The sequence below is a fragment of the Symsagittifera roscoffensis genome, chromosome 6, assembly GCF_963678635.1.
Source record: "Symsagittifera roscoffensis chromosome 6, txSymRosc1.1, whole genome shotgun sequence".
Taxonomy (NCBI): domain Eukaryota; kingdom Metazoa; phylum Xenacoelomorpha; order Acoela; family Convolutidae; genus Symsagittifera; species Symsagittifera roscoffensis.
The window spans coordinates 40073514-40097915 of record NC_087067.1 but is presented as its reverse complement, the minus strand read 5'-3'; the positions used below and the strand labels follow the sequence as shown (position 1 = coordinate 40097915).

Here is a 24402-nt window from a genome sequence, read left to right as displayed (position 1 = left end):
GAGATTTATAATAGTTTACTCATATTGAGAAACAGAAAGATTTTGTCAAATGAAAAGTTGGGGAGCCGCATGCGTAGTCCTAGTTAACATTGGATTTTCCAGCTCGAGGCTTTTTAATTATAAAGTTTGAAAATCTTAATATTGCTGTATTCCTTATTAGGGCTGACAAAACATTAACTGCTCCAAAAATCCTTTCAAGTTAGTTTTTAACGCTTTAAAAATTAACCAATTTTTTAAGTTATCCTGTTGCTTTTGTTAACTAATTGATTGGAACAGCTCTTTCAAGTTCAACGGGAAAAAATTAGTTACCAAAATTAGTTGCCAAAAAAAAGTTTAAATAATAATTGCTTGTAATTGCTTGAAAAGACTGTTTGATTCAACCGGTTTGAAGCTTACTAGGCTGCGAGAATGTGTTTATCTGAAGTTACTTGATGTAACTTCATAATACTATGTTTTTTGAAGAATTTGAATCAGTTATAGAAAACCTGTTAGTGAACTAGTTTTAGAAAGATTCATAGACAAAAGATTTCTAATTCGAAACTACAATTACATGCTGTTTAAAGAGATAGTTAAATCCCAGGTACTCGAAAACACTCACAAAACTTAAGTTTTTGAAAACCTAAATACATTTCAAAATCTAATATTTCTACGCAGAAGCGATACTTCAGACGGTAGCTTTAAAATAATATAAAATTAGAATTGCAGAAAAAAAATGTCTCTATGTTTCTGAAAAATTTTTTCTCTATGGTGGGAACAAAAACTAACACAGGCAAAGCTGCAGCTGCGCAAACACTGTCGAAAATCCCAAAATATTCGGGAGCATAAATTTTTTTTATTTACAATTAAGGTTGGAAAAAAAGCTGCATCGTTTTATCACATTACGCTCAGCTTGTATAATGAGCCTAGCCTTGTCACTTTTTTTGCGTGCGCCAAACACCTTTTTGAGGCATCGGCTCAAATGGTTCCCGGTGTCTGAGAGGTTTGGGACTTCAATTTTTCGCAGTTATACACAATTTTGAGATACCGTAATGGAGAAAAACGGAAAGAAACGTCCTAGAAAAACTTGGGGCTAGGCAAACGTCGATTCAGGGCTAGGAAAAAATCAAAAAGGTGTATTTAAGCGCTTAAAAGACAATTTTGGAAAGACCTGCTCATGCTGTTTTCGAATGTGTATCAATTGTTGAGTTAAAACAATTATTCAAAATTTTAGGGCTAATAAAATGTATTGTAATTTTAGGGCTAGGCTCAAAATTTTTTTAAGTCTGTTGCTCATCGAAAATTAATCCAATTTGAAAAAAACTCAATGGTTCTGGTGATTTCTCGAGCTAAATTAACCGACTGGACTAAAAAAAACTCCAATAAAGTGTAATTACTCTGACAACCCGCCTTTGATCAAATTGATTCAGTTTCAGAAGAGTTGACAATTAAGTTTCTATAAAAAAACCATTAGGCCCTATTTTGAACGAGAATTACAAGGGTCATGTATTTTTTATTATTTAAAATTTTTTTGAGACTTTTTTCCACAATTTTACGTTTTAGCCCTACAGATGTCAAATTTTGGCAGAGAAAATGAAACTTAGGTTTAGAATTTAGCCTAAAATTGCTTTCAACGATGACTTTTTTTATGAAAATCATACACGCTTCACGTCTATTCATTGGTAAAAGCTTTCCAACAAGCCCTTATTTGCTATAATGCGATATCTAAAACTTGAGAAAGTCAAAGTTGAGCCAAGGTGATTTTCTTGGGGCTGGGGCCATTTCGGCTCACTTTTTCTTTTCTCACATATGATATGAATTATAATAATGAAATTATGTACATTCTAACTCTTCAAAAACTCTATAGTAAAATTTAAATAAGAAAAAATTGAAAAAAAAACTTTTTGGTCATTTTACGATCTTTAATTTTATAATGAAAACTGATACAATCCAGCATGCGTTCAATGAGATGAAACTTCACTGATCCATTCAATGTGGGTCAAAACTAGTTCAACGGGTCCTCATATATGTCCACTACACTTTAGATGGGATTCAGATAAAAATTTAGCTAGAAAAGGTATTTTGCTTGCTTAAAAAGGGTGAAGTTTGAAGAAAACAAAATTGAAGTTGATTTTTGGCGGGGAATTTGCTTTTGATCAATTAAAAAGCAAAAAAACATTTCAACTATGAACGTTAATTGTGTTCCACTTTTGAACACTAAAAAGAACTTTCCAATGACCCCTTCAACATAATGCAATTTTAAAAAGTTGAGTAAAACAAAATTGAGCTGATTATTTTTGTTCGAGGTTAAGGCTTATTTTAACTCAATTTTGATTTTTTCAACGTATGTTAGGTTCATAAAGCTAAAAATGTGTAAGAGAGCTCTTCATAGAGTGTGTAAATCCACCTCAAAGAGTAAAACAATTTAGAAAATTATTTGAGTAATCTTCAATTTTGGAGTGAACACTGATACTCTCAAACATATCGTTCGTTGAGATTAAATTTCAGACGGGTTTACTGTGATCTTTAAAACTATAAAAAACAATTCCTATATAAGTCGAATGCACTTTAGAAAAGTCTCAGATAAATTTTAGCTTGAAACTATATGTGGCTAAAGCAAATATGATGACAAGTTTGAAGTGAAATTTTTCAAAAAAAAAAATCGAATTTTGGTTAAGTTATAGTCTCTGATTAGCTATCAAACTTCAAACATATATATATTTTTTCATTTTCCACGATAAACAAGATAACGAGCTTTGCAAAGATTCCTGCTGCATCGTAATGCAAATTTTAAAAAAAGAGGAAATCGAAATTGAGCTGATTTTTTTTTTCGAGCTTAGGGTTTTTTATTCAATTTTGATTTTTTCATCATCCATGGGACTTATGAAGCTCGAACTGTGTATGTGAAATCCTCATAGACTGTATAAAACAACCTCAATGAGTAAGAACTTGAAAAAAAGCTTCGAGTCGTTTCACGATCTTCAGTTTTGGAGTGAACACTGATACTCTCGAACATGTCATTCAATGAGATTAAACTTCACTGACGGATTTAATCTGATCATCAAAACTATGAAAAACGATCCCCATAGTGTCTAAATATATCCAGAAAGTAAAGTGTTCGATTAAAAAAAATTTTTGGTCTTTTTGGCAGATTCAATTTTCTAAAGAAAAATGAAAGTTTCGAATATGTCGATCAACGCGATGAAACTTCACTGACGGCATCAATTTGGATATTAAACCACTTCATCTAAGCACAATTTGATTCTGATAAAAATTGGAAAACTTTGAGACATCTTTTTAATTGGAAAACCGTTCGTGGCTCAATCAAGTGATGTGAAGTTTGAAAAAAAAACCTCAAACTTTTGAAAAATCTATTTTTTAAATTAAATTTTACGCTTCCCAAATTCAACCCCTGTTAAAAGCATTTGGTTAAACTTTCAATTCCTTTAAGTGACATTGTCTTAGGTATATCTCTAACTGTTCGTTTGAGATGCTATTGTTGATTTTGAGGTTGTTTTTGTTTTGTTGGTGTTGACAACCTGTGGAATTTTTTATTCAATTTCAGGTTTGGAGGTTCAAAAAACCTTTTTTTTTCTTTTTCACTAAAATTTTAAGTAGGTTCACCTCTTGAATGAAGTTCAAACCGTAACATTATGTTTTACTTTAGTTTCATACCGATTTTTTTTAGATGATTTTGGGCTAGGGGTCTTTTATTGGGGTTGGGCTCATTTTACTTTTATTTTTTGATTTTTAGTCAATTTGTTTGTTGGTAATGCTATAAACTCCAGTTTTTTTTTGTTTATTCAAAGCTGTAACAAACTTTTGTTGTTCTTTGATGTGTTTTGGAGTTGTCTGAAAACCCTCTGTAAGTCCAAAACACACCAAAGAACAACAAAGTTTTCAGACGAGTTTCAGCGAATTTCCGAAATGATGTTGAGAAAATTACGCGTTTTCGTACACCAAAATTTTAGGGTTTGGCGTCAAGTAGTCATTTTCTTGTTTTTCACTATAGTTTTCCGTTAATTCCCATCTTGAAAAAAGTTTGAATTGTTTTTAATTTTTCGTCAATTTCCTTGCTGTTTTTTTTTGTGATTACTCAATGAAGTAAGAACTGTTTAGTGGATCATGGGATTTTAGTTTGGGTTTTCAGACGATTTTCAGCTATTTTCCAATAGTGAACTCTTGTAACTTTTTGGTGTTAAAACCAAGTTCCAAAAAGTGACATCGACGATGTCACTTTTTGGCTACATAAAATTGACCAAAAAAGAACATTAGACCTTGTCACTTTTTGGAATCATTTTGTGGCTACAAAAATTTCCCTGCTCATGTCACTTTCTGCAGACCCCGTAGCCAAAAAGTGACCGGGCTAGGACCCTAACTGTAGTCATAATAATTAGTTGAGACTTGAATTTGAAATTTAATTTTTAAGTATCTATGTCGACAAAAAATATGTTTTTCTGACTTAGATAAGACTTGCATGTTTTCCGAGCCTAAGTAATGAATACTAAGTAATAAGTGATAGCTGCCAATTGTGAGCGAACTTTTGGTTGAGAGCAAAAATAGTTCCGCTTAGAGACTAGACGTGTTTATCCCACCAGCCCCCGGTGTGGAAAGGAACATGACCTACGCTGTTTTTTTTAAGAAAACAGAAGTACCCACCTCAAAGAACGTTCCTTGGGGTGCGAGTTTGGTATCAGAACACTTCATTTGTCAATTGGTCACTTCATTTTCATGGTTTCGACTCTCAGCCGACCCAAAAAGCTCCCCTTTTGTACTATTTTGAGATATATGTTTTCGGCTGAGTGGCCCAAAGTTTTTAAAGGCGCCTATGGAGCCAAATCATACTAACTTTCAGTGAGATTTTCGGCCTGTTTTTTTTTCAAAATATGCTTTTTCTGCAAATTTTTTTAAATATGCCTGCGGCGCAGAAAATTTGGCAAAACAGGGTTTTTCTAGTGATTTGTGAGAGCTTGGAATAGGAATTCGCTCGACCTAACATTTTTTTTAAAGGTTGAAGGAAATTACAAATTTTTTTGAAAATCCTCACCCCCTCGTGAAAACCCTGGAACCACCCTTGTAATTACTAGAATTTTTACTGGTCCAAATCGGCTGTTGTCCTGTTAAAGAGTTGCACGTTTAACGACCATTCCCATAATTTAGGGCCTTATTCTTGTACCTATGCTCAAATTCTACAAATACTATTGTTGCAAATATTGATTTCAGACGTATTACACAAAAACAAACCAATTAATTTTCATATCAATATTAATATCATTCAGCAGCGTATAATGAAGGAACAGTTCTTCTTATCTAAGGGCATTCATGAATGAGGAAGAGGTCAGTATTATTGGCGTTTGGTACAATTTATTAATTTGTACATTTCGTTTCAGTGCCACCAGAAGCAAGCATATTCCTACTCGCCCAGTTAGAGTGTTGCCAGGAGCTTCTTAGCTTCTGCGATTGACTGAAAAAAAGCAAAGACTCTCAACTTGCTTAATAATTAATCTCAAAGCAAACTAAGATCAGAAACAAAATTAAGAGAAAGATTTTACGAATAAATATTTCAGTACTTTTTTGCCATATGTGTGAACTAATACCTGATCATCCTTTTCGTTTTCACTGGGATATTCGGCTGCTTTCTGGAACCATTTCTTGGCTTCTTCTTTCTTCTTAAGCTTCAGATAAGTCTTTCCCAGACTCACATAGTTGCCAACATAGAAACCACTGTTCACTAAAAAAAAAACAATTTCAAGGTCGACAACTATTTTTTTTTGGCTATATTGAAAGACGATTGATTTATCATGATTATCATCACTTCATCGTAGCCTTAAGCCTTAAAACAGGGACGGTTTTAAAGACCACACTCTTTCATGAACTCGAAACCTTCGCTATCCAAAGTGCTTTCCAGATTGCGACTATTTAGCGTCACCCATTTTTCCGACCGACCAAAACTTTTGCTACTCGCTTAATCAGTTTAATACTTGTTTTCTCACTTAAAGGAAAAGAGCCAACCACAGGGAAAATCCCAACGAAAGGGTCCAAAACAGCATGTTTCCTACACAGAGGCATAGCTGAGCTTCGCACCACGTGCGATACAGCAAAGTTTCGACAAGAATTATTCTCGCAAGAAAACTACTCCAAAACCTGATATACGCGTAAAATAAAAGCGCATATTAGATAGGGTTTAAGGGCAAAATTAGCCTTTTCACAGTGTAAAATAAATATAAACCCGGTCCTACTCAATGCAGGAGCAACTGAGAGGTAAGGGCGATATCATCCATCCTAACGTAGCCAGTCCTCACCTTCTTCGGCCTTGAGGAAGTTCTTGAGTGCCTCTTCGAAAGAGGAGGAGGGCGGAGTGCCGAAGAACACTTTGGCCGCCTGTCTCTGAGTCCACCCCATGTCAGACACGAAGTAACTCCACTCACCTAAACGTTGTCATAATAATTAACACAGAGTTGCACTTCGCTAAAAAAAATCAAAGAGAAAGTTTACTGCCCAGTTAACGAAAGACAAGAATAAAAAAACTTTTTTTTCAGATTATTTCAAATACCCCATCAAGGGCTCAGAAAATTATAAGGTGATATGTTTAAGATCTAGTAACGCCTTAAGGAGACCAACTAGCCTCAATTTGGAATGACTCTGAGCGATAATAACTCACTACCGATGCAACACATTCATAGAACAAAGGTTGTGGAATATAGCGCGCCATGCCAAACCGCAATAACTTCACAAATAAGATTACAGGGGAAATATCTTATTCTTTCTCATATTGTTTTCAAAAGACTAAACTGCTGGCCTCAATTCAACGCTGCTTACGCGTGTTATGAACTCATTATATCGCGCATCAGTTATCCCAAATTGACCAAATTAGCCATTTTCAAACCCGATAGCTTTATGAGAAATAATCAGACAAAACATCTTTTTAAATTTGAGCTCAGGACAACATTAGCTCTCAGATGGTTTAAAAAAAACAATAAAAAATGCTTAGTCAATGCTCCTCGTACCAGGCAGAAATGGAAGCCATCCAGATGGCTTCCATTTCTGCCTGGTACGAGAAGCATTAACTAAGCATTTTTTTCTTGTAGCTTGCTTTTCTTGTAACAAATGAAATAAAATGAACTTAGAAAAAATCGTAAGTCAAACCAGGAAAAAGTAAATTAGAACTCATTTGAATTCTAGAATGATTAAAATCTACCTAATAAGAAGTAACAGAGGGCGTCATTTGGGTTCAACTCTGAAGCTTTTGTGAATTCGTCCCTGATGAGGTAGCCATTCTCTATCTTCTTCTTGATCCCCTCGTAGTCTCCCACCTCACTCAACATTATTCCCTTCCACTGCAAAAAAAACAAATCGGGTTTCAAAACCAACAACAAAAGAAAAAATTACCGCAAGTGAGTAAATAAGTCAATGCAACCTTACTTTAAAAACAATGGAAAATTTTTTATCTTTTTTCGATCCAAAGAAGCTAAATAATTATTGATCCACGAAATGACATAAAAATTAGGTGTATCTATACATGCGATTAGGACTGAAAAATTGAGCTCATGTAGAAAAATTTAGGGCATACCTTCCTGAGGAAAAAACAGTGGAAGCGGTTTATTTTTCTCGTCTGGTGAAAGAATCCCAAAAACTATCAATCCATTCAATTACATGAAAACTAGGTGTATTTATCCTTGCGATAAGGGATGCAAAATTGAGCCCAAAATTAACGCAACCTAGATTTATTATTGCAACGATGTCCCTTTTTGAAACAGGATCTCAAAGTTCTATTAGGTGCAGATTAAAATAACTGAGCAATGAATTGACTCTTCCCAGTAAACAGAAAAAAAGTACAAGTAAGACTGAAAAGTTAGAGCAACTTACTGATAAAAAACAATGAAAAAATTTATTTTTCTCGCCGATCCAAACATTCCAATTAATAATAGATTCGCTGAATTACACAAATATAAGGTGTATCTAATCGTGCGATTGACACTGCAATAAGAAGCCCAGATGGAGAACAACTTAGATTTACTATTGCAACGTTGTCCCACTTTGAAACAGATCTCAAAGTTATATTAGGTGCAGATTAAAAACACTGAGCAAAAATTGACTCTTTTTAATAAACAGAAAAACATACAGCAAGTAAGTTGGAAAATTTAAAGCGACTTATTGATTATGAATAAGGAAAAAATTTGCTTTTCTCGCTGACCCAAACAACCCAATTAGTTAAAAATTCGCCGAATTACTTGAATATAAGGTGTATCTAATCGTGCCATTACGACTGCAAATAGAAGCCCAGATGAAGCAAATTTCAGATTTACTATTGCAACGTTGTCCCACTTTGAAACAGATCTCAAAGTTCTATTAGGTGCAGATTAAAACAACAGAGCAAAAAATTGACTCTTCTCAGTTATCAAAAAAAATACAGCAAGAGGGCCATAAAAAAATAAAGCAACTTAATGATAAAAAACAATGAAAGAATTTACTTTTCTCGCCGATTCAAACAATTCAATTAAAGATCCACCGAAATACACGAATATAAGGTGTATCTAATCGTGCGATTAGGACTGGAAAAAGAAGCCCAGATGAAGCACACCTTAGATTTACTATTGCAACGTTGTCCCACTTTGAAACAGATCTCAAAGTTTCTATTAGGTGCAGAGTAAAACAACTGAGCAAAAAAATTGACTCTTTGTTAAAAAAAAGTACAGCAAGTAAGTCAGAAAAATGAAAGCAACAATGATAGTTATCAATGGAAGAATTTACTTTTCTCGCCGATTCAAACAATCCAATTATTTAAAAAGATCTACCGAATTACACGAACACAAGGTGTATCTAATTGTGCGATTAGGACTGCAAAGAGAAGCCCAGATGAAGCACAATTTAGCTTTACTATTGCAACGATGTCCGACTTTGAAATAGATCATAGTTTCTTTTAGGTGCAGATTAAAACAACCGAGCAAAAAATTACTCTTTGTTAAAAAGAAGCACAGCAAATAAGCTAGAAAAATGAAAGCAACATAATGATAATTAACAATGAAAGAATTTACTTTCCCCGCCGATTCAAACAATCCAATCATTTAAAAAGATCCAGCGAACTACACGAATATAAGGTGAATCTAATCGTGCGATTAGGACTGCAAAAAAGCCCTGATGAAGCACAACTTAGATTTATTATTGCAACGTTATCCCAATTTGAATTAGATCATAGTTTCTATTAGGTGCAGATTAAAACAACCGAGCAAAAAAATTACTCTTTGTTAAAAAGAAGCACAGCAAATAAGCTAGAAAAATGAAAGCAACATAATGATAATTAACAATGAAAGAATTTACTTTCCCCGTCGATTCAAACAATCCAATTATTTAAAAAGATCCACGGAACTACACGAACATAAGGTGTATCTAATCGTGTGATTAAGACTGCAAAAAGAAGCCCTGATGAAGCACAACTTTTTTTTGAAACGTTGTCCCAGTTTGAAACAGATCTCAAAGTTCTATTAGGTGCAGATTGTAAAACTGAGCAAAAATTGACTCTTCTCAATTAACAAAAAAATAAAGTAATCTTCTCAGTTAACAAAAAAAATAAAGTAAAAAAGCCAGAAAAATTAAAGCAACTTATTGATTATGAATGATTATGAATAAGGAAAAAAATTGCTTTTCTCGCTGATCCAAATAATCCAATTAGTTAAAGAGCCACCGAGTTACACAAATGTAAGGTGTATCTAATCGTGCAATTAGGACTGCAAAAGAAGCCCAGATGAAGCACAACTTAGATTTACTATTGCAACGTTGTCCCACTTTGAAACAGATCTCAAAGTTTCTATTAGGTGCAGAGTAAAACAACTGAGCAAAAAAATTGACTCTTTGTTAAAAAAAAGTACAGCAAGTAAGTCAGAAAAATGAAAGCAACAATGATAGTTATCAATGGAAGAATTTACTTTTCTCGCCGATTCAAACAATCCAATTATTTAAAAAGATCTACCGAATTACACGAACACAAGGTGTATCTAATTGTGCGATTAGGACTGCAAAGAGAAGCCCAGATGAAGCACAATTTAGCTTTACTATTGCAACGATGTCCGACTTTGAAATAGATCATAGTTTCTTTTAGGTGCAGATTAAAACAACCGAGCAAAAAATTACTCTTTGTTAAAAAGAAGCACAGCAAATAAGCTAGAAAAATGAAAGCAACATAATGATAATTAACAATGAAAGAATTTACTTTCCCCGCCGATTCAAACAATCCAATCATTTAAAAAGATCCAGCGAACTACACGAATATAAGGTGAATCTAATCGTGCGATTAGGACTGCAAAAAAGCCCTGATGAAGCACAACTTAGATTTATTATTGCAACGTTATCCCAATTTGAATTAGATCATAGTTTCTATTAGGTGCAGATTAAAACAACCGAGCAAAAAAATTACTCTTTGTTAAAAAGAAGCACAGCAAATAAGCTAGAAAAATGAAAGCAACATAATGATAATTAACAATGAAAGAATTTACTTTCCCCGTCGATTCAAACAATCCAATTATTTAAAAAGATCCACGGAACTACACGAACATAAGGTGTATCTAATCGTGTGATTAAGACTGCAAAAAGAAGCCCTGATGAAGCACAACTTTTTTTTGAAACGTTGTCCCAGTTTGAAACAGATCTCAAAGTTCTATTAGGTGCAGATTGTAAAACTGAGCAAAAATTGACTCTTCTCAATTAACAAAAAAATAAAGTAATCTTCTCAGTTAACAAAAAAAATAAAGTAAAAAAGCCAGAAAAATTAAAGCAACTTATTGATTATGAATGATTATGAATAAGGAAAAAAATTGCTTTTCTCGCTGATCCAAATAATCCAATTAGTTAAAGAGCCACCGAGTTACACAAATGTAAGGTGTATCTAATCGTGCAATTAGGACTGCAAAAGAAGCCCAGATGAAGCACAACTTAGATTTACTATTGCAACGTTGTCCCACTTTGAAACAGATCATAGTTTCTATTAGGTGCAGAGTAAAACAACCGAGCAAAAAAAGATAACCTTTGTTAAAAAAAAAGCACAGCAAATAAGCTAGAAAAATGAAAGCAACTTAATGATAATTAACAAAAAGAATTTACTTTTCTCGCTCATTCAAACAATTCAATCAATTAAAAATCCGCCGAACTACACGAATATAAGGTGTATCTAATCGTGCGATTAGGACTGCAAAAAGAAGCCCTGATGAAGCACAACTTTTTATTGCAACGTTGTCCCACTTTGAAACAGATCTCAAAGTTCTATTAGGTGCAGATTATAAAACTGAGCAAAAATTGACTCTTCTCAGTTAACAAAAAAATAAAGTAATCTTCTCAGTTAAAAACAAAGTAAAAAAGCCAGAGAAATTAAAGCAACTTATTGATTATAAATAAGGAAAAAATTTGCTATTCTCGCTGATCCAAACAATCCAATTAGTTGAAGAGCCACCGAGTTACACAAATATAAAGTGTATCTAATCGTGCGATTAGGACTGCAAAAGAAGCCCAGATGAAGCACAACTTAGATTTACTATTGCAACGTTGTCCCACTTTGAAAGATATCTCAAAGTTCTTTAGGTGCAGATGAAAACAAAGGAGCAAAAATTGACTATTTTTAATAAACAGAAAAACATACAGCAAGTAAGTTGGAAAATTTAAAGCGACTTATTGATTATGAATAAGGAAAAAATTTGCTTTTCTCGCTGACCCAAACAACCCAATTAGTTAAAAATTCGCCGAATTACTTGAATATAAGGTGTATCTAATCGTGCCATTACGACTGCAAATAGAAGCCCAGATGAAGCACAACTCAGATTTACTATAATAAACAAAAAGAATTTACTTTTCTCGCTCATTCAAACAATTCAATCAATTAAAAATCCGCCGAATTATATGAATATAAGGTGTATCTAATCGTGCCATTACGACTGCAAATAGAAGCCCAGATGAAGCACAACTTAGATTTACTATTGCAACGTTGTCCCACTTCGAAAGATATCTCAAAGTTCTTTAGGTGCAGATGAAAACAAAGGAGCAAAAATTGACTCTTTTTAATAAACAGAAAAACATACAGCAAGTAAGTTGGAAAATTTAAAGCAACGTTGTCCCAAAAATTGCTTTTCTCGCTGATCCAAATAATCCAATTAGTTAAAGAGCCACCGAGTTACACAAATGTAAGGTGTATCTAATCGTGCAATTAGGACTGCAAAAGAAGCCCAGATGAAGCACAACTTAGATTTACTATTGCAACGTTGTCCCACTTTGAAACAGATCATAGTTTCTATTAGGTGCAGAGTAAAACAACCGAGCAAAAAAATTAACCTTTGTTAAAAAGAAGCACAGCAAATAAGCTAGAAAAATGAAAGCTACTTAATGATAATTAACAAAAAGAATTTACTTTTCTCGCTCATTCAAACAATTCAATCAATTAAAAATCCGCCGAACTACACGAATATAAGGTGTATCTAATCGTGCGATTAGGACTGCAAAAAGAAGCCCTGATGAAGCACAACTTTTTATTGCAACGTTGTCCCACTTTGAAACAGATCTCAAAGTTCTATTAGGTGCAGATTATAAAACTGAGCAAAAATTGACTCTTCTCAGTTAACAAAAAAATAAAGTAATCTTTTCAGTTAAAAACAAAGTAAAAAAGCCAGAGAAATTAAAGCAACTTATTGATTATAAATAAGGAAAAAATTTGCTATTCTCGCTGATCCAAACAATCCAATTAGTTGAAGAGCCACCGAGTTACACAATTATAAAGTGTATCTAATCGTGCGATTAGGACTGCAAAAGAAGCCCAGATGAAGCACAACTTAGATTTACTATTGCAACGTTGTCCCACTTTGAAAGATATCTCAAAGTTCTTTAGGTGCAGATGAAAACAAAGGAGCAAAAATTGACTATTTTTAATAAACAGAAAAACATACAGCAAGTCAGTTGGAAAATTTAAAGCGACTTATTGATTATGAATAAGGAAAAAATTTGCTTTTCTCGCTGACCCAAACAACCCAATTAGTTAAAAATTCGCCGAATTACTTGAATATAAGGTGTATCTAATCGTGCCATTACGACTGCAAATAGAAGCCCAGATGAAGCACAACTCAGATTTACTATTGCAACGTTGTCCCACTTTGAAACAGATCTCAAAGTTCTATTAGGTGCAGATTAAAACAACAGAGCAAAAAATTGACTCTTCTCAGTAAACAAAAAAAAATACATCAAGTCAGCCAGAGAAATTAAAGCAACTGAATGATAATAAACAAAAAGAATTTACTTTTCTCGCCCATACAAACAATTCAATCAATTAAAAATCCGCCGAATTACTTGAAAATAAGATGTGTCTAATCGTGCCATTACGACTGCAAATAGAAGCCCAGATGAAGCAAAACTTAGATTTACTATTGCAACGTTGTTCCACTTTGAAAGATATCTCAAAGTTCTTTAGGTGCAGATGAAAACAAAGGAGCAAAAATTGACTCTTTTTAATAAACAGAAAAACATACAGCAAGTAAGTTGGAAAATTTAAAGCGATTTAATGATTATGAATAAGGAAAAAATTTGCTTTTCTCGCTGACCCAAAAAATCCAATTAGTTAAAAATCCGCCGAATTACTTGAATATAAGGTGTATCTAATCGTGCCATTACGAGTGCAAATAGAAGCCCAGATGAAGCACAACTCAGATTTACTATTGCAACGTTGTCCCACTTTGAAACAAATCTCAAAGTTCTATTAGGTGCAGATTAAAACAACAGCAAAAAATTGACTCTTCTCAGTAAACAAAAAAATTACATCAGGTCAGCCAGAAAAATTAAAGCAACTGAATGATAATAAACAAAAAGAATTTACTTTTCTCGCTCATTCAAACAATTCAATCAATTAAAAATCCGCCGAATTATATGAATATAAGGTGTATCTAATCGTGCCATTACGACTGCAAATAGAAGCCCAGATGAAGCACAACTTAGATTTACTATTGCAACGTTGTCCCACTTCGAAACAGATCTCAAAGTTCTATTAGGTGGATGAAAACAAATGAGCAAAAATTGACTCTTTTCAAAAAAAACAGAAAAACATCATGTAAGTGGGAAAATTTAAAGCAACTTAATGATTAAGAACAATGAAAGAATTTACTTTTCTCGCCAATCCATACAACCCAATTAATTGAAGAGCCACCAAATTACACGAATATAAGGTGTATCTAACCGTGCGATTAGGATTGCAAATAGAAGCCCTGATGAAGCACAACTTAGATTTTTTATTGCAACGTTGTCCCACTATGAAACAGATCATAGTTTCTATTAGGTGCAGAGTAAAACAACCGAGCAAAAAAATTACTCTTTGTTAAAAAGAAGCACCGCAAATAAGCTAGAAAAATGAAAGCAACAAAATGATAATTAAAAATGAAAAAATTTACTTTCCCCGCCGATTCAAACAATCCAATTATTTAAAAAGATCCACCGAACTACACGAATATAAGGTGTATCTAATCGCGCGATTAGGACTGCAAAAAGAAGCCCTGATGAAGCACAACTTTTTATTGCAACGTTGTCCCACTTTGAAACAGATCTCAAAGTTCTATTAGGTGCAGATTATAAAACTGAGCAAAAATTGACTCTTCTCAGTAAACACAAAAATCAAGTAATCTTTTCAGTTAACAAAACAATGAAATAAAAAAGCCAGAAAAATTAAAGCAACTGATTGATAATGAATAAGGAAAAAATTTGCTATTCTCGCTGATCCAAAAAATCCTTTTAGTTAAAGAGCCACCGAGTTACACAAATATAAAGTGTATCTAATCGTGCGATTAGGACTGCAAAAGAAGCCCAGATGAAGCACAACTTAGATTTACTATTGCAACGTTGTCCCACTTTGAAAGATATCTCAAAGTTCTTTAGGTGCAGATGAAAACAAAGGAGCAAAAATTGACTCTTTTTAATAAACAGAAAAACATACAGCAAGTAGGTTGGAAAATTTAAAGCGACTTATTGATTATGAAGAAGGAAAAAATTTGCTTTTCTCGCTGACCCAAACAATCCAATTAGTTAAAGAGCCACCGAGTTACACAAATATAAGGTGTATCTAATCGTGAGATTAGGACTGCTAAAAAAGGCCAGATGAAGCACAACTTAGATTTACTATTGCAACGTTGTCCCACTTTGAAAGATATCTCAAAGTTCTTTAGGTGCAGATGAAAACAAAGGAGCAAAAATTGACTCTTTTTAATAAACAGAAAAACATACAGCAAGTAAGTTGGAAAACTTAAAGCGGCTTATTGATTAGGAATAAGGAAAAAATTTGCTTTTCTCGCAGACCCAAACAACCCAATTAGTTAAAAATCCGCCGAATTACTTGAATATAAGGTGTATCTAATCGTGAGATTAGGACTGCAAAATAAGCCCAGATGAAGCACAACTTAGATTTACTATTGCAACGTTGTCCCACTTTGAAAGATATCTCAAAGTTCTTTAGGTGCAGATGAAAACAAAGGAGCAAAAATCGAGCCTTTTTAATAACCAGAAAAACATACAGCAAGTAAGTTGGAAAACTTAAAGCAACTTAATGATTAAGAACATTGAAAGAATTTACTTTTCTCGCCGATCCAAACAATCCAATTAATTGAAGAGCCACCAAATTACACGAATATAAGGTGTATCTAATCGTGCCATTAGGACTGCAAATAGAAGCCCAGATGAAGCACAACTTAGATTTACTATTGCAACGTTGTCCCACTTTTAAACAGATCTCAAAGTTCTATTAGGTGCAAATACAGCAAGAAAGCCAGAAATATTAAAGCACCTTACTGATAATAAACAATGAAAGTTCTATTAGGTGCAGATGAAAACAACTGAGCAAAAATTGACTCTTTTCAAAAACCAGAAAAAAAAACATCAAGTAAGTTGGAAAACTTGAAGCAACTTACTGATTAAGATTGATGAAAGAATTTACTTTTCTCGCCGATCCAAACAATCCAATTAATTGAAGAGCCACCAAATTACACGAATATAAGGTGTATCTAATCGTGCCATTAGGACTGCAAATAGAAGCCAGATGAAGCACAACTTAGATTTACTATTGCAACGTTGTCCCACTTTTAAACAGATCTCAAAGTTCTATTAGGTGCAAATACAGCAAGAAAGCTAGAAATATTAAAGCACCTTACTGATAATAAACAATGAAAGTTCTATTAGGTGCAGATGAAAACAAATGAGCAAAAGTTGACTCTTTAAAAAAAAACAATTAAAACATCAAGTAAGTTGGAAAACTTAAAGCAACTTACTGATTAAGATTGATGAAAGAATTTACTTTACTCGCCGATCCAAAAATCCATTTAGTTAAAGAGCCACCGAATAACACAAAAATAAGGTGTAACTAATCGTGCGATTAGGACTGCAAAAGAAGCCCAGATGAAGCACAACTTAGATTTACTATTGCAACGTTGTCCCACTTTGAAACAGATCTCAAAGTTCTATTAGGTGCAGATTAAAACAACAGAGCAAAAAATTGACTCTTCTCAGTAAACAAAAAAAATTACATCAGGTCAGCCAGAAAAATTAAAGCAACTGAATGATAATAAACAAAAAGAGTTTACTTTTCTCGCTCATTCAAACAATTCAATCAATAAAAAATCCGCCAAATTACTTGAATATAAGGTGTATCTAATCGTGCGATTAGGACTGCAAAAGAAGCCCAGATGAAGCACAACTTAGATTTACTATTGCAACGTTGTCCCACTTTGAAACAGATCTCAAAGTTTTATTAGGTGCAAATACAGCAAGAAAGCTCGAAATATTAAAGCACCTTACTGATAATAAACAATGACAGTTCTATTAGGTGCAGATGAATACAAATGAGCAAAAATTGACTCTTTTCAACAAACAGAAACAAAACATCAAGTAAGTTGGAAAACTTAAAGCAACTTACTGATTAAGATTGATGAAAGAATTTACTTTACTCGCCGATCCAAACAATGCAATTAATTGAAGAGACAACAAATTAAACGAATATAAGTTGTATCTAATCGTGTAATTGAGAGTGCAAAGAGAAGCTCAGATGTATCTCAACTTAGATTCATTATTGCAACGTTGTCCCACTTTGAAACAGATCTCAAAGTTCTATTAGGTGCAGATTAAAACAACAGAGCAAAAAATTGACTCTTCTCAGTAAACAAAAAAAATTACATCAGGTCAGCCAGAAAAATTAAAGCAACTGAATGATAATAAACAAAAAGAATTTACTTTTCTCGCTCATTCAAACAATTCAATCAAATAAAAATCCGCCAAATTACTTGAATATAAGGTGTATCTAATCGTGCCATTACGACTGCAAATAGAAGCCCAGATGAAGCACAACTTAGATTTACTATTGCAACGTTGTGCCACTTTGAAACAGATCTCAAAGTTCTATTAGGTGCAAATACAGCAAGAAATCCAGAAATATTAAGGCACCTGACTGATAATAAACAATGAGAGTTCTATTAGGTGCAGATGAAAACAGTTGAGCAAAAGTTGACTCTTTAAAAAAACAATTAAAACATCAAGAAAGTTGGAAAACTTAAAGCAACTTACTGATTAAGATTGATGAAAGAATTTACTTTACTCGCCGATCCAAAAATCCAATTAGTTAAAGAGCCACCGAATTACACAAAAATAAGGTGTATCTAATCGTGCGATTAGGACTGCAAAAGAAGCCCAGATGAAGCACAACTTAGATTTACTATTGCAACGTTGTCCCACTTTGAAACAGATCTCAAAGTTCTATTAGGTGCAGATTAAAACAACCGAGCAAAAAATTGACTCTTCTCAGTAAACAAAAAACAAAAAAAAATACATCAGGTCAGCCAGAAAAATTAAAGCAACTGAATGATAATAAACAAAAAGAATTTACTTTTCTCGCTCATTCAAACAATTCAATCAATTAAAAATCCACCAAACTACTTGAATATAAGGTGTATCTAATCGTGCCATTACGACTGCAAATAGAAGCCCAGATGTATCTCAACTTAGATTTATTATTGCAACGTTGTCCCACTTTGAAACAGGAGCTCAAAGTTCTATTAGATGCACATAGAAAGAACAACAGCAATAAAATGACTCTCCTTAGTAAACAGAAAAAAGTACAGCAAGTAAACCAGAAAAATAAAAGCAACTTACTGATAATAACCGATGAAAGAATTTACTTAAGGTCTATCAAATCGTGCCATTAGGACTCCAAAGACAAGCCCAGATGAAGCACAACTTAAATTTATAATTGGAACGTTGTCGCACTTTAAACAGGATCTCGAATTTCTATTAGGTGCAGACTTGAAATAACTGAACTAGTTGATTTATTTTATGTCGCATAAAAAATAGAGCAAAGAGGTCAATCAAAAAAATTAGAAGATACTTGCCTGAGGGAAAAAACAGTTCCAGAGTTTTGTTTTGTTGTCAAATCCAATAAACTGAAGAATACTAATACTCATCGATCCATTCAATTATTTGAAAACTAAGTGTATCTATCCATGCGACAAGGGCTGCAAAACTGAGCCCAGCTGTATCTCAACTTAGATTTATTATTGCACCGTTGTCCCACTTTGAAACAGCCTCTCAAAGTTCTATTAGGCGCAGATTAAAACAACTGAGCAATGAATTGACTCTTCTCAATAAACAGAAAAGTGTACAAGTAAGTCAGAAAAGTTAGAGCAACTTATTGATAAAAAAAAACAATGAAAAAATTTATTTTTCTCGCCGATCAAAACAATCCAATTAATTAAAGATCCGCCGAATTACACAAATATAAGGTGTATCTAATCGTGCGATTGGGACTGCAAACAGAAGCCCAGATAAAGAACAACTTAGATTTACTATTGCAACGTTGTCCCACTTTGAAACAGATCTCAAAGTTCTATTAGGTGCAAACACAGCAAGAGAGCCAGAAATATTAAAGCACCTTACTGATAATAAACAATGGAAGAATTTACCTTCCTCGCCGATTCAAACAATCCAATTAATTTAAGATCCACAGAATTACACGAATATAAGGTGTATCTAATCGTGCGATTAGGACTGCAAAAAGAAGCCCAGATGAAGCACAACTTAGATTTACTATTGCAACGTTGTCCCACTTTGAAACAGATCTCAAAGTTCTATTAGGTGCAGATTGAAACAACCGAGCAAAAAATTGACTCTTCTCAGTAAACAAAAAACAAAAAAAAACACATCAGGTCAGCCAGAAAAATTAAAGCAACTGAATGATAATAAACAAAAAGAATTTACTTTTCTCGCTCATTCAAACAATTCAATCAATTAAAAATCCACCAAAGCACTTGAATATAAGGTGTATCTAATCGTGCCATTACGACTGCAAATAGAAGCCCAGATGTATCTCAGCTTAGATTTATTATTGCAACGTTGTCCCACTTTGAAACAGGAGCTCAAAGTTCTATTAGATGCACATAGATAGAACAACAGCAACAAAATGACTCTCCTTAGTAAACAGAAAAAAGTACAGCAAGTAAATCAGAAAAATAAAAGCAACTTACTGATAATAACCGATGAAAGAATTTACTTAAGGTCTATCAAATCGTGCCATTAGGACTCCAAAGACAAGCCCAGATGAAGCACAACTTAAATTTATAATTGGAACGTTGTCGCACTTTAAACAGGATCTCGAATTTCTATTAGGTGCAGACTTGAAATAACTGAACTAGTTGATTTATTTTATGTCGCATAAAAAATAGAGCAAAGAGGTCAATCAAAAAAATTAGAAGATACTTGCCTGAGGGAAAAAACAGTTCCAGAGTTTTGTTTTGTTGTCAAATCCAATAAACTGAAGAATACTAAAACTCATCGATCCATTCAATTATTTGAAAACTAAGTGTATCTATCCATGCGACAAGGGCTGCAAAACTGAGCCCAGCTGTATCTCAACTTAGATTTATTATTGCACCGTTGTCCCACTTTGAAACAGCCTCTCAAAGTTCTATTAGGCGCAGATTAAAACAACTGAGCAATGAATTGACTCTTCTCAATAAACAGAAAAGTGTACAAGTAAGTCAGAAAAGTTAGAGCAACTTACTGATAAAAAAAAACAATGAAAAAATTTATTTTTCTCGCCGATCAAAACAATCCAATTAATTAAAGATCCACCGAATTACACAAATATAAGGTGTATCTAATCGTGCGATTGGGACTGCAAACAGAAGCCCAGATAAAGAACAACTTAGATTTACTATTGCAACGTTGTCCCACTTTGAAACAGATCTCAAAGTTCTATTAGGTGCAAACACAGCAAGAGAGCCAGAAATATTAAAGCACCTTACTGATAATAAACAATGGAAGAATTTACCTTCCTCGCCGATTCAAACAATCCAATTAATTTAAGATCCACAGAATTACACGAATATAAGGTGTATCTAATCGTGCGATTAGGACTGCAAAAAGAAGCCCAGATGAAGCACAACTTAGATTTACTATTGCAACGTTGTCCCACTTTGAAACAGATCTCAAAGTTCTATTAGGTGCAGATTGAAACAACCGAGCAAAAAATTGACTCTTCTCAGTAAACAAAAAACAAAAAAAAACACATCAGGTCAGCCAGAAAAATTAAAGCAACTGAATGATAATAAACAAAAAGAATTTACTTTTCTCGCTCATTCAAACAACTCAATCAATTAAAAATCCACCAAAGCACTTGAATATAAGGTGTATCTAATCGTGCCATTACGACTGCAAATAGAAGCCCAGATGTATCTCAACTTAGATTTATTATTGCAACGTTGTCCCACTTTGAAACAGGAGCTCAAAGTTCTATTAGATGCACATAGAAAGAACAACAGCAATAAAATGACTCTCCTTAGTAAAAAGAAAAAAGTACAGCAAGTAAATCAGAAAAATAAAAGCAACTTACTGATAATAACCGATGAAAGAATTTACTTAGGGTCTATCAAATCGTGCCATTAGGACTCCAAAGACAAGCCCAGATGAAGCACAACTTAAACTTATAATTGGAACGTTGTCGCACTTTAAACAGGATCTCGAATTTCTATTAGGTGCAGACTTGAAATAACTGGACTAGTTGATTTATTTTATGTCGCATAAAAAATAGAGCAAAGAGGTCAATCAAAAAAATTAGAAGAAACTTGCCTGAGGGAAAAAACAGTTCCAGAGTTTTGTTTTGTTGTCAAATCCAATAAACTGAAGAATACTAATACTCATCGATCCATTCAATTATTTGAAAACTAAGTGTATCTATCCATGCGACAAGGGCTGCAAAACTGAGCCCAGCTGTATCTCAACTTAGATTTATTATTGCACCGTTGTCCCACTTTGAAACAGCCTCTCAAAGTTCTATTAGGCGCAGATTAAAACAACTGAGCAATGAATTGACTCTTCTCAATAAACAGAAAAGTGTACAAGTAAGTCAGAAAAGTTAGAGCAACTTACTGATAAAAAAAAACAATGAAAAAATTTATTTTTCTCGCCGATCAAAACAATCCAATTAATTAAAGATCCGCCGAATTACACACATATAAGGTGTATCTAATCGTGCGATTGGGACTGCAAACAGAAGCCCAGATAAAGAACAACTTAGATTTACTATTGCAACGTTGTCCCACTTTGAAACAGATCTCAAAGTTCTATTAGGTGCAAACACAGCAAGAGAGCCAGAAATATTAAAGCACCTTACTGATAATATAAAATGGAAGAATTTACCTTCCTCGCCGATTCAAACAACCCAATTCGTTTAAGATCCACAGAACTACACGAATATAAGGTGTATCTAATCGTGCGATTAGGACTGCAAAAAGAAGCCCAGATGAAGCACAACTTAGATTTACTATTGCAACGTTGTCCCACTTTGAAACAGATCTCAAAGTTATATTAGGTGCAAATACAGCAAGAAAGCCAGAAATTTTAAAGCACCTTAGTGATAACAAACAATGAAAGAATTTACCTTCCTCGCCGATTCAAACAATCCAATTAATTAAAGATCCGCCGAATTACGCTCACTTAAGGTGTATCTAATCGTGCGATTGGGACTGCAAAAAGAAGCCCAGAAAAAGAACAACTTAGATTTACTATTGCAACGTTGTCCCACTTTGAAACAGATCTCAAAGTTCTTTTAGGTGCAAACACAGCAAGAAAGCCAGAAATATTAAAGCACCTTACTGATAATAAACAATGAAAGAATTTACCTTCCTCGCCGATTCAAACAATCCAATTAGTTTAAGATCCACAGAATTACACGAATATAAGGTGTATCTAATCGTGCGATTAGGACTGCAAAAAGAAGCCCAGATGAAGCACAACTTAGATTTACTATTGCAACGTTGTCCCACTTTGAAACAGATCTCAAAGTTCTATTAGGTGCAAACACAGCAAGAAAGCCAGAAATATTAAAGCACCTTACTGATAATAAACAATGAAAGAATTTACCTTCCTCGCCGATTCGAACAATCCAATTAGTTTAAGATCCACAGAACTACACGAATATAAGGTGTATCTAATCGTGCGATTAGGACTGCAAAAAGAAGCCCAGATGAAGCACAACTTAGATTTATTATTGCACCGTTGTCCCACTTTGAAACAGTCTCTCAAAGTTCTATTAGGCGCAGAATTTACCTCGGCAAAACAATGTCAACCTTTTAGAATCGATGAATGGTTAAACGAACAGTATTCGAACATCTTTAATATTATAATTACTTAATGTTCAGCTTTTGTGTTGTACATGAAGCTGCAGTCTGAAAGAAGTTTTAAACTAACCAACCTTGTGGGCTGAAAAATTACTATCATCAGAGTTCACTGCATTCTGGGCACACTCCAGTCCCTCATAAGTGAGTTCCTTCTTCCTCTCTTTCGAAGTAGAAGATAGACACGATAGATCTCTGGCAGCTCTCGCTATTTTCCACTGTAGTTCGCAATTTGAGGTATCTGCCAACGAACAAGAGCAAACTTTTCAACTTGAACAATTTTGTAATCTGGTAAGGAAAAGCATAGAAAATTCATTAAAAACTAATCACTCTAAAATTTGAGATATTGTTCAATAAGATTGACGTAGGGAAAACTTTCTTTAGATTCTTACAGATATCAGCTCAATTGCGTTTTTTAGAATGGAAATTGGAGTCCCCATTTTTCCCACTGTTTCCAGTTCAATAACTAGTCACCTACCGGATTTGTGCTTCACTAAGGTGTCGTATACTTTCTGGAAGTCATTCTGATCATAGTAGCCGTCTGCTTCTTTAATAGCAACTGCCGTTGAATTTTCAGACATTTTCACTTCTGCAGACTTGGCTTAAACGAGATATCAATGTTTGACTTAATTAGGGTTACGTTTGGTGATTCATTACTTGATATCAGTTGAAACCTAATGATGTTTTGTTTGCGCGTGCAGATAAGTAACCAATCGATCTTGTCAAATTATACCGTTACTCTGATTGATTTAAAGATAAATTTGACAAAAATAATATTAGCTCACAAAGGGCTCATTCATTGTTATCTTCAATTGAATTAATGTGTTGATTTGAACAAACAACAACGCCAAACACAAATTTGCTCATAGATTGGCGATATAATAACCAATGAAATTGGCATGAGAAACCTTTTTCCAAAAAAAGGCAAAAACATCTACATTACTCGAATGATGCTCAATTTGAGAAAAAAAATCCGAAAAAACGAACGAGAGCGTTAAATTAGCATTCAGAAATATTTATCGACACTTGGATTCCCAATCTTTGCCGACAAAACTTGGATTCATAATCTTTGAACCGAAAACAAGATTACCATGAAAAATTTGAACTATAAAATTTTGCATTCGAAGATTTTACCCTCCTGATACAAACAAAAAGCATACAAAATCAATTTTGCCCTATAAACGACGCATATAAAATGAACAAGCCGATGTCATATTTGCCGAAACCATAATAGCCGAGTAAACCTTCAGCAAAAAACGGTGAAAAAGGGAAAAATAAGTTTAACAAAATCAGAGCTAGCATATTTATAAATTACAGGAAAAGAACAGCTTCAGCTTCAAAAATTGTCATCAAGACTCATACAAGCGAATTAGAAAAAAATAGGTGAAAAAATGTTTCTCGAAAAAATGGATGAGGTCGAAGCCCTGGTGGTTTCTGAGCTGAAAGCGGAAATGATCATAGGACTTCGGTCTTTAAAGGAGCATGAATGCTCGTTAGATTTCCAGTGTGACAACCTCTGGACGGGACGGAAAGAGGGATCTATACTTCCCCTGCAATATGAAATATTGAAGGTGACCTCATACCCTAAACACCCGCCAGAAGACGATAATTACTGGGACGTAAACTCGTCGTACAGTACCCCCTTAACCGAACCACACACTCCTCTTGGTGGGTCAAACGTTGAGTCATCATATGCAATGGGGAATGTTGTAGAAGGTTGGCCCCCCGTCAGTCAGGACCATGAGGTGCAGGGAATGCAAGAGGA

At 34.0% G+C, this 24402-nt stretch overlaps 1 protein-coding gene across 1 annotated transcript; it reads right to left on the bottom strand.

The window, feature by feature from the left end:
- Positions 1–5175: 5175 nt before the first annotated feature.
- LOC134847594 (regulator of microtubule dynamics protein 1-like) lies at positions 5176–23497 on the bottom strand. Its single transcript, XM_063864703.1, has 6 exons — positions 23116–23497; positions 22715–22878; positions 7175–7313; positions 6279–6404; positions 5574–5707; positions 5176–5440 (listed from the first exon to the last, which is right to left on the bottom strand). Exons 1-6 carry the CDS (start codon positions 23216–23218, stop codon positions 5402–5404), a joined length of 705 nt encoding a protein of 234 aa, XP_063720773.1. The 5' UTR covers positions 23219–23497; the 3' UTR covers positions 5176–5401.
- Positions 23498–24402: the final 905 nt, after the last annotated feature.

What these genes read in the sequence shown, in the direction of transcription:
- LOC134847594 (XM_063864703.1), bottom strand. Translation starts at nt 23,218, where the DNA reads ATGTCTGAAAATTCAACGGCAGTTGCTATTAAAGAAGCAGACGGCTAC. An exon ending in CTTAGTGAAGCACAAATCCG is followed by an intron (nt 22,879 to 23,115) that starts GTAGGTGACTAG and finishes GTTCGTTGGCAG; the next exon opens with ATACCTCAAATTGCGAACTA. An exon ending in CCTCTGTTACTTCTTATTAG is followed by an intron (nt 6,405 to 7,174) that starts GTAGATTTTAAT and finishes GACAACGTTTAG; the next exon opens with GTGAGTGGAGTTACTTCGTG.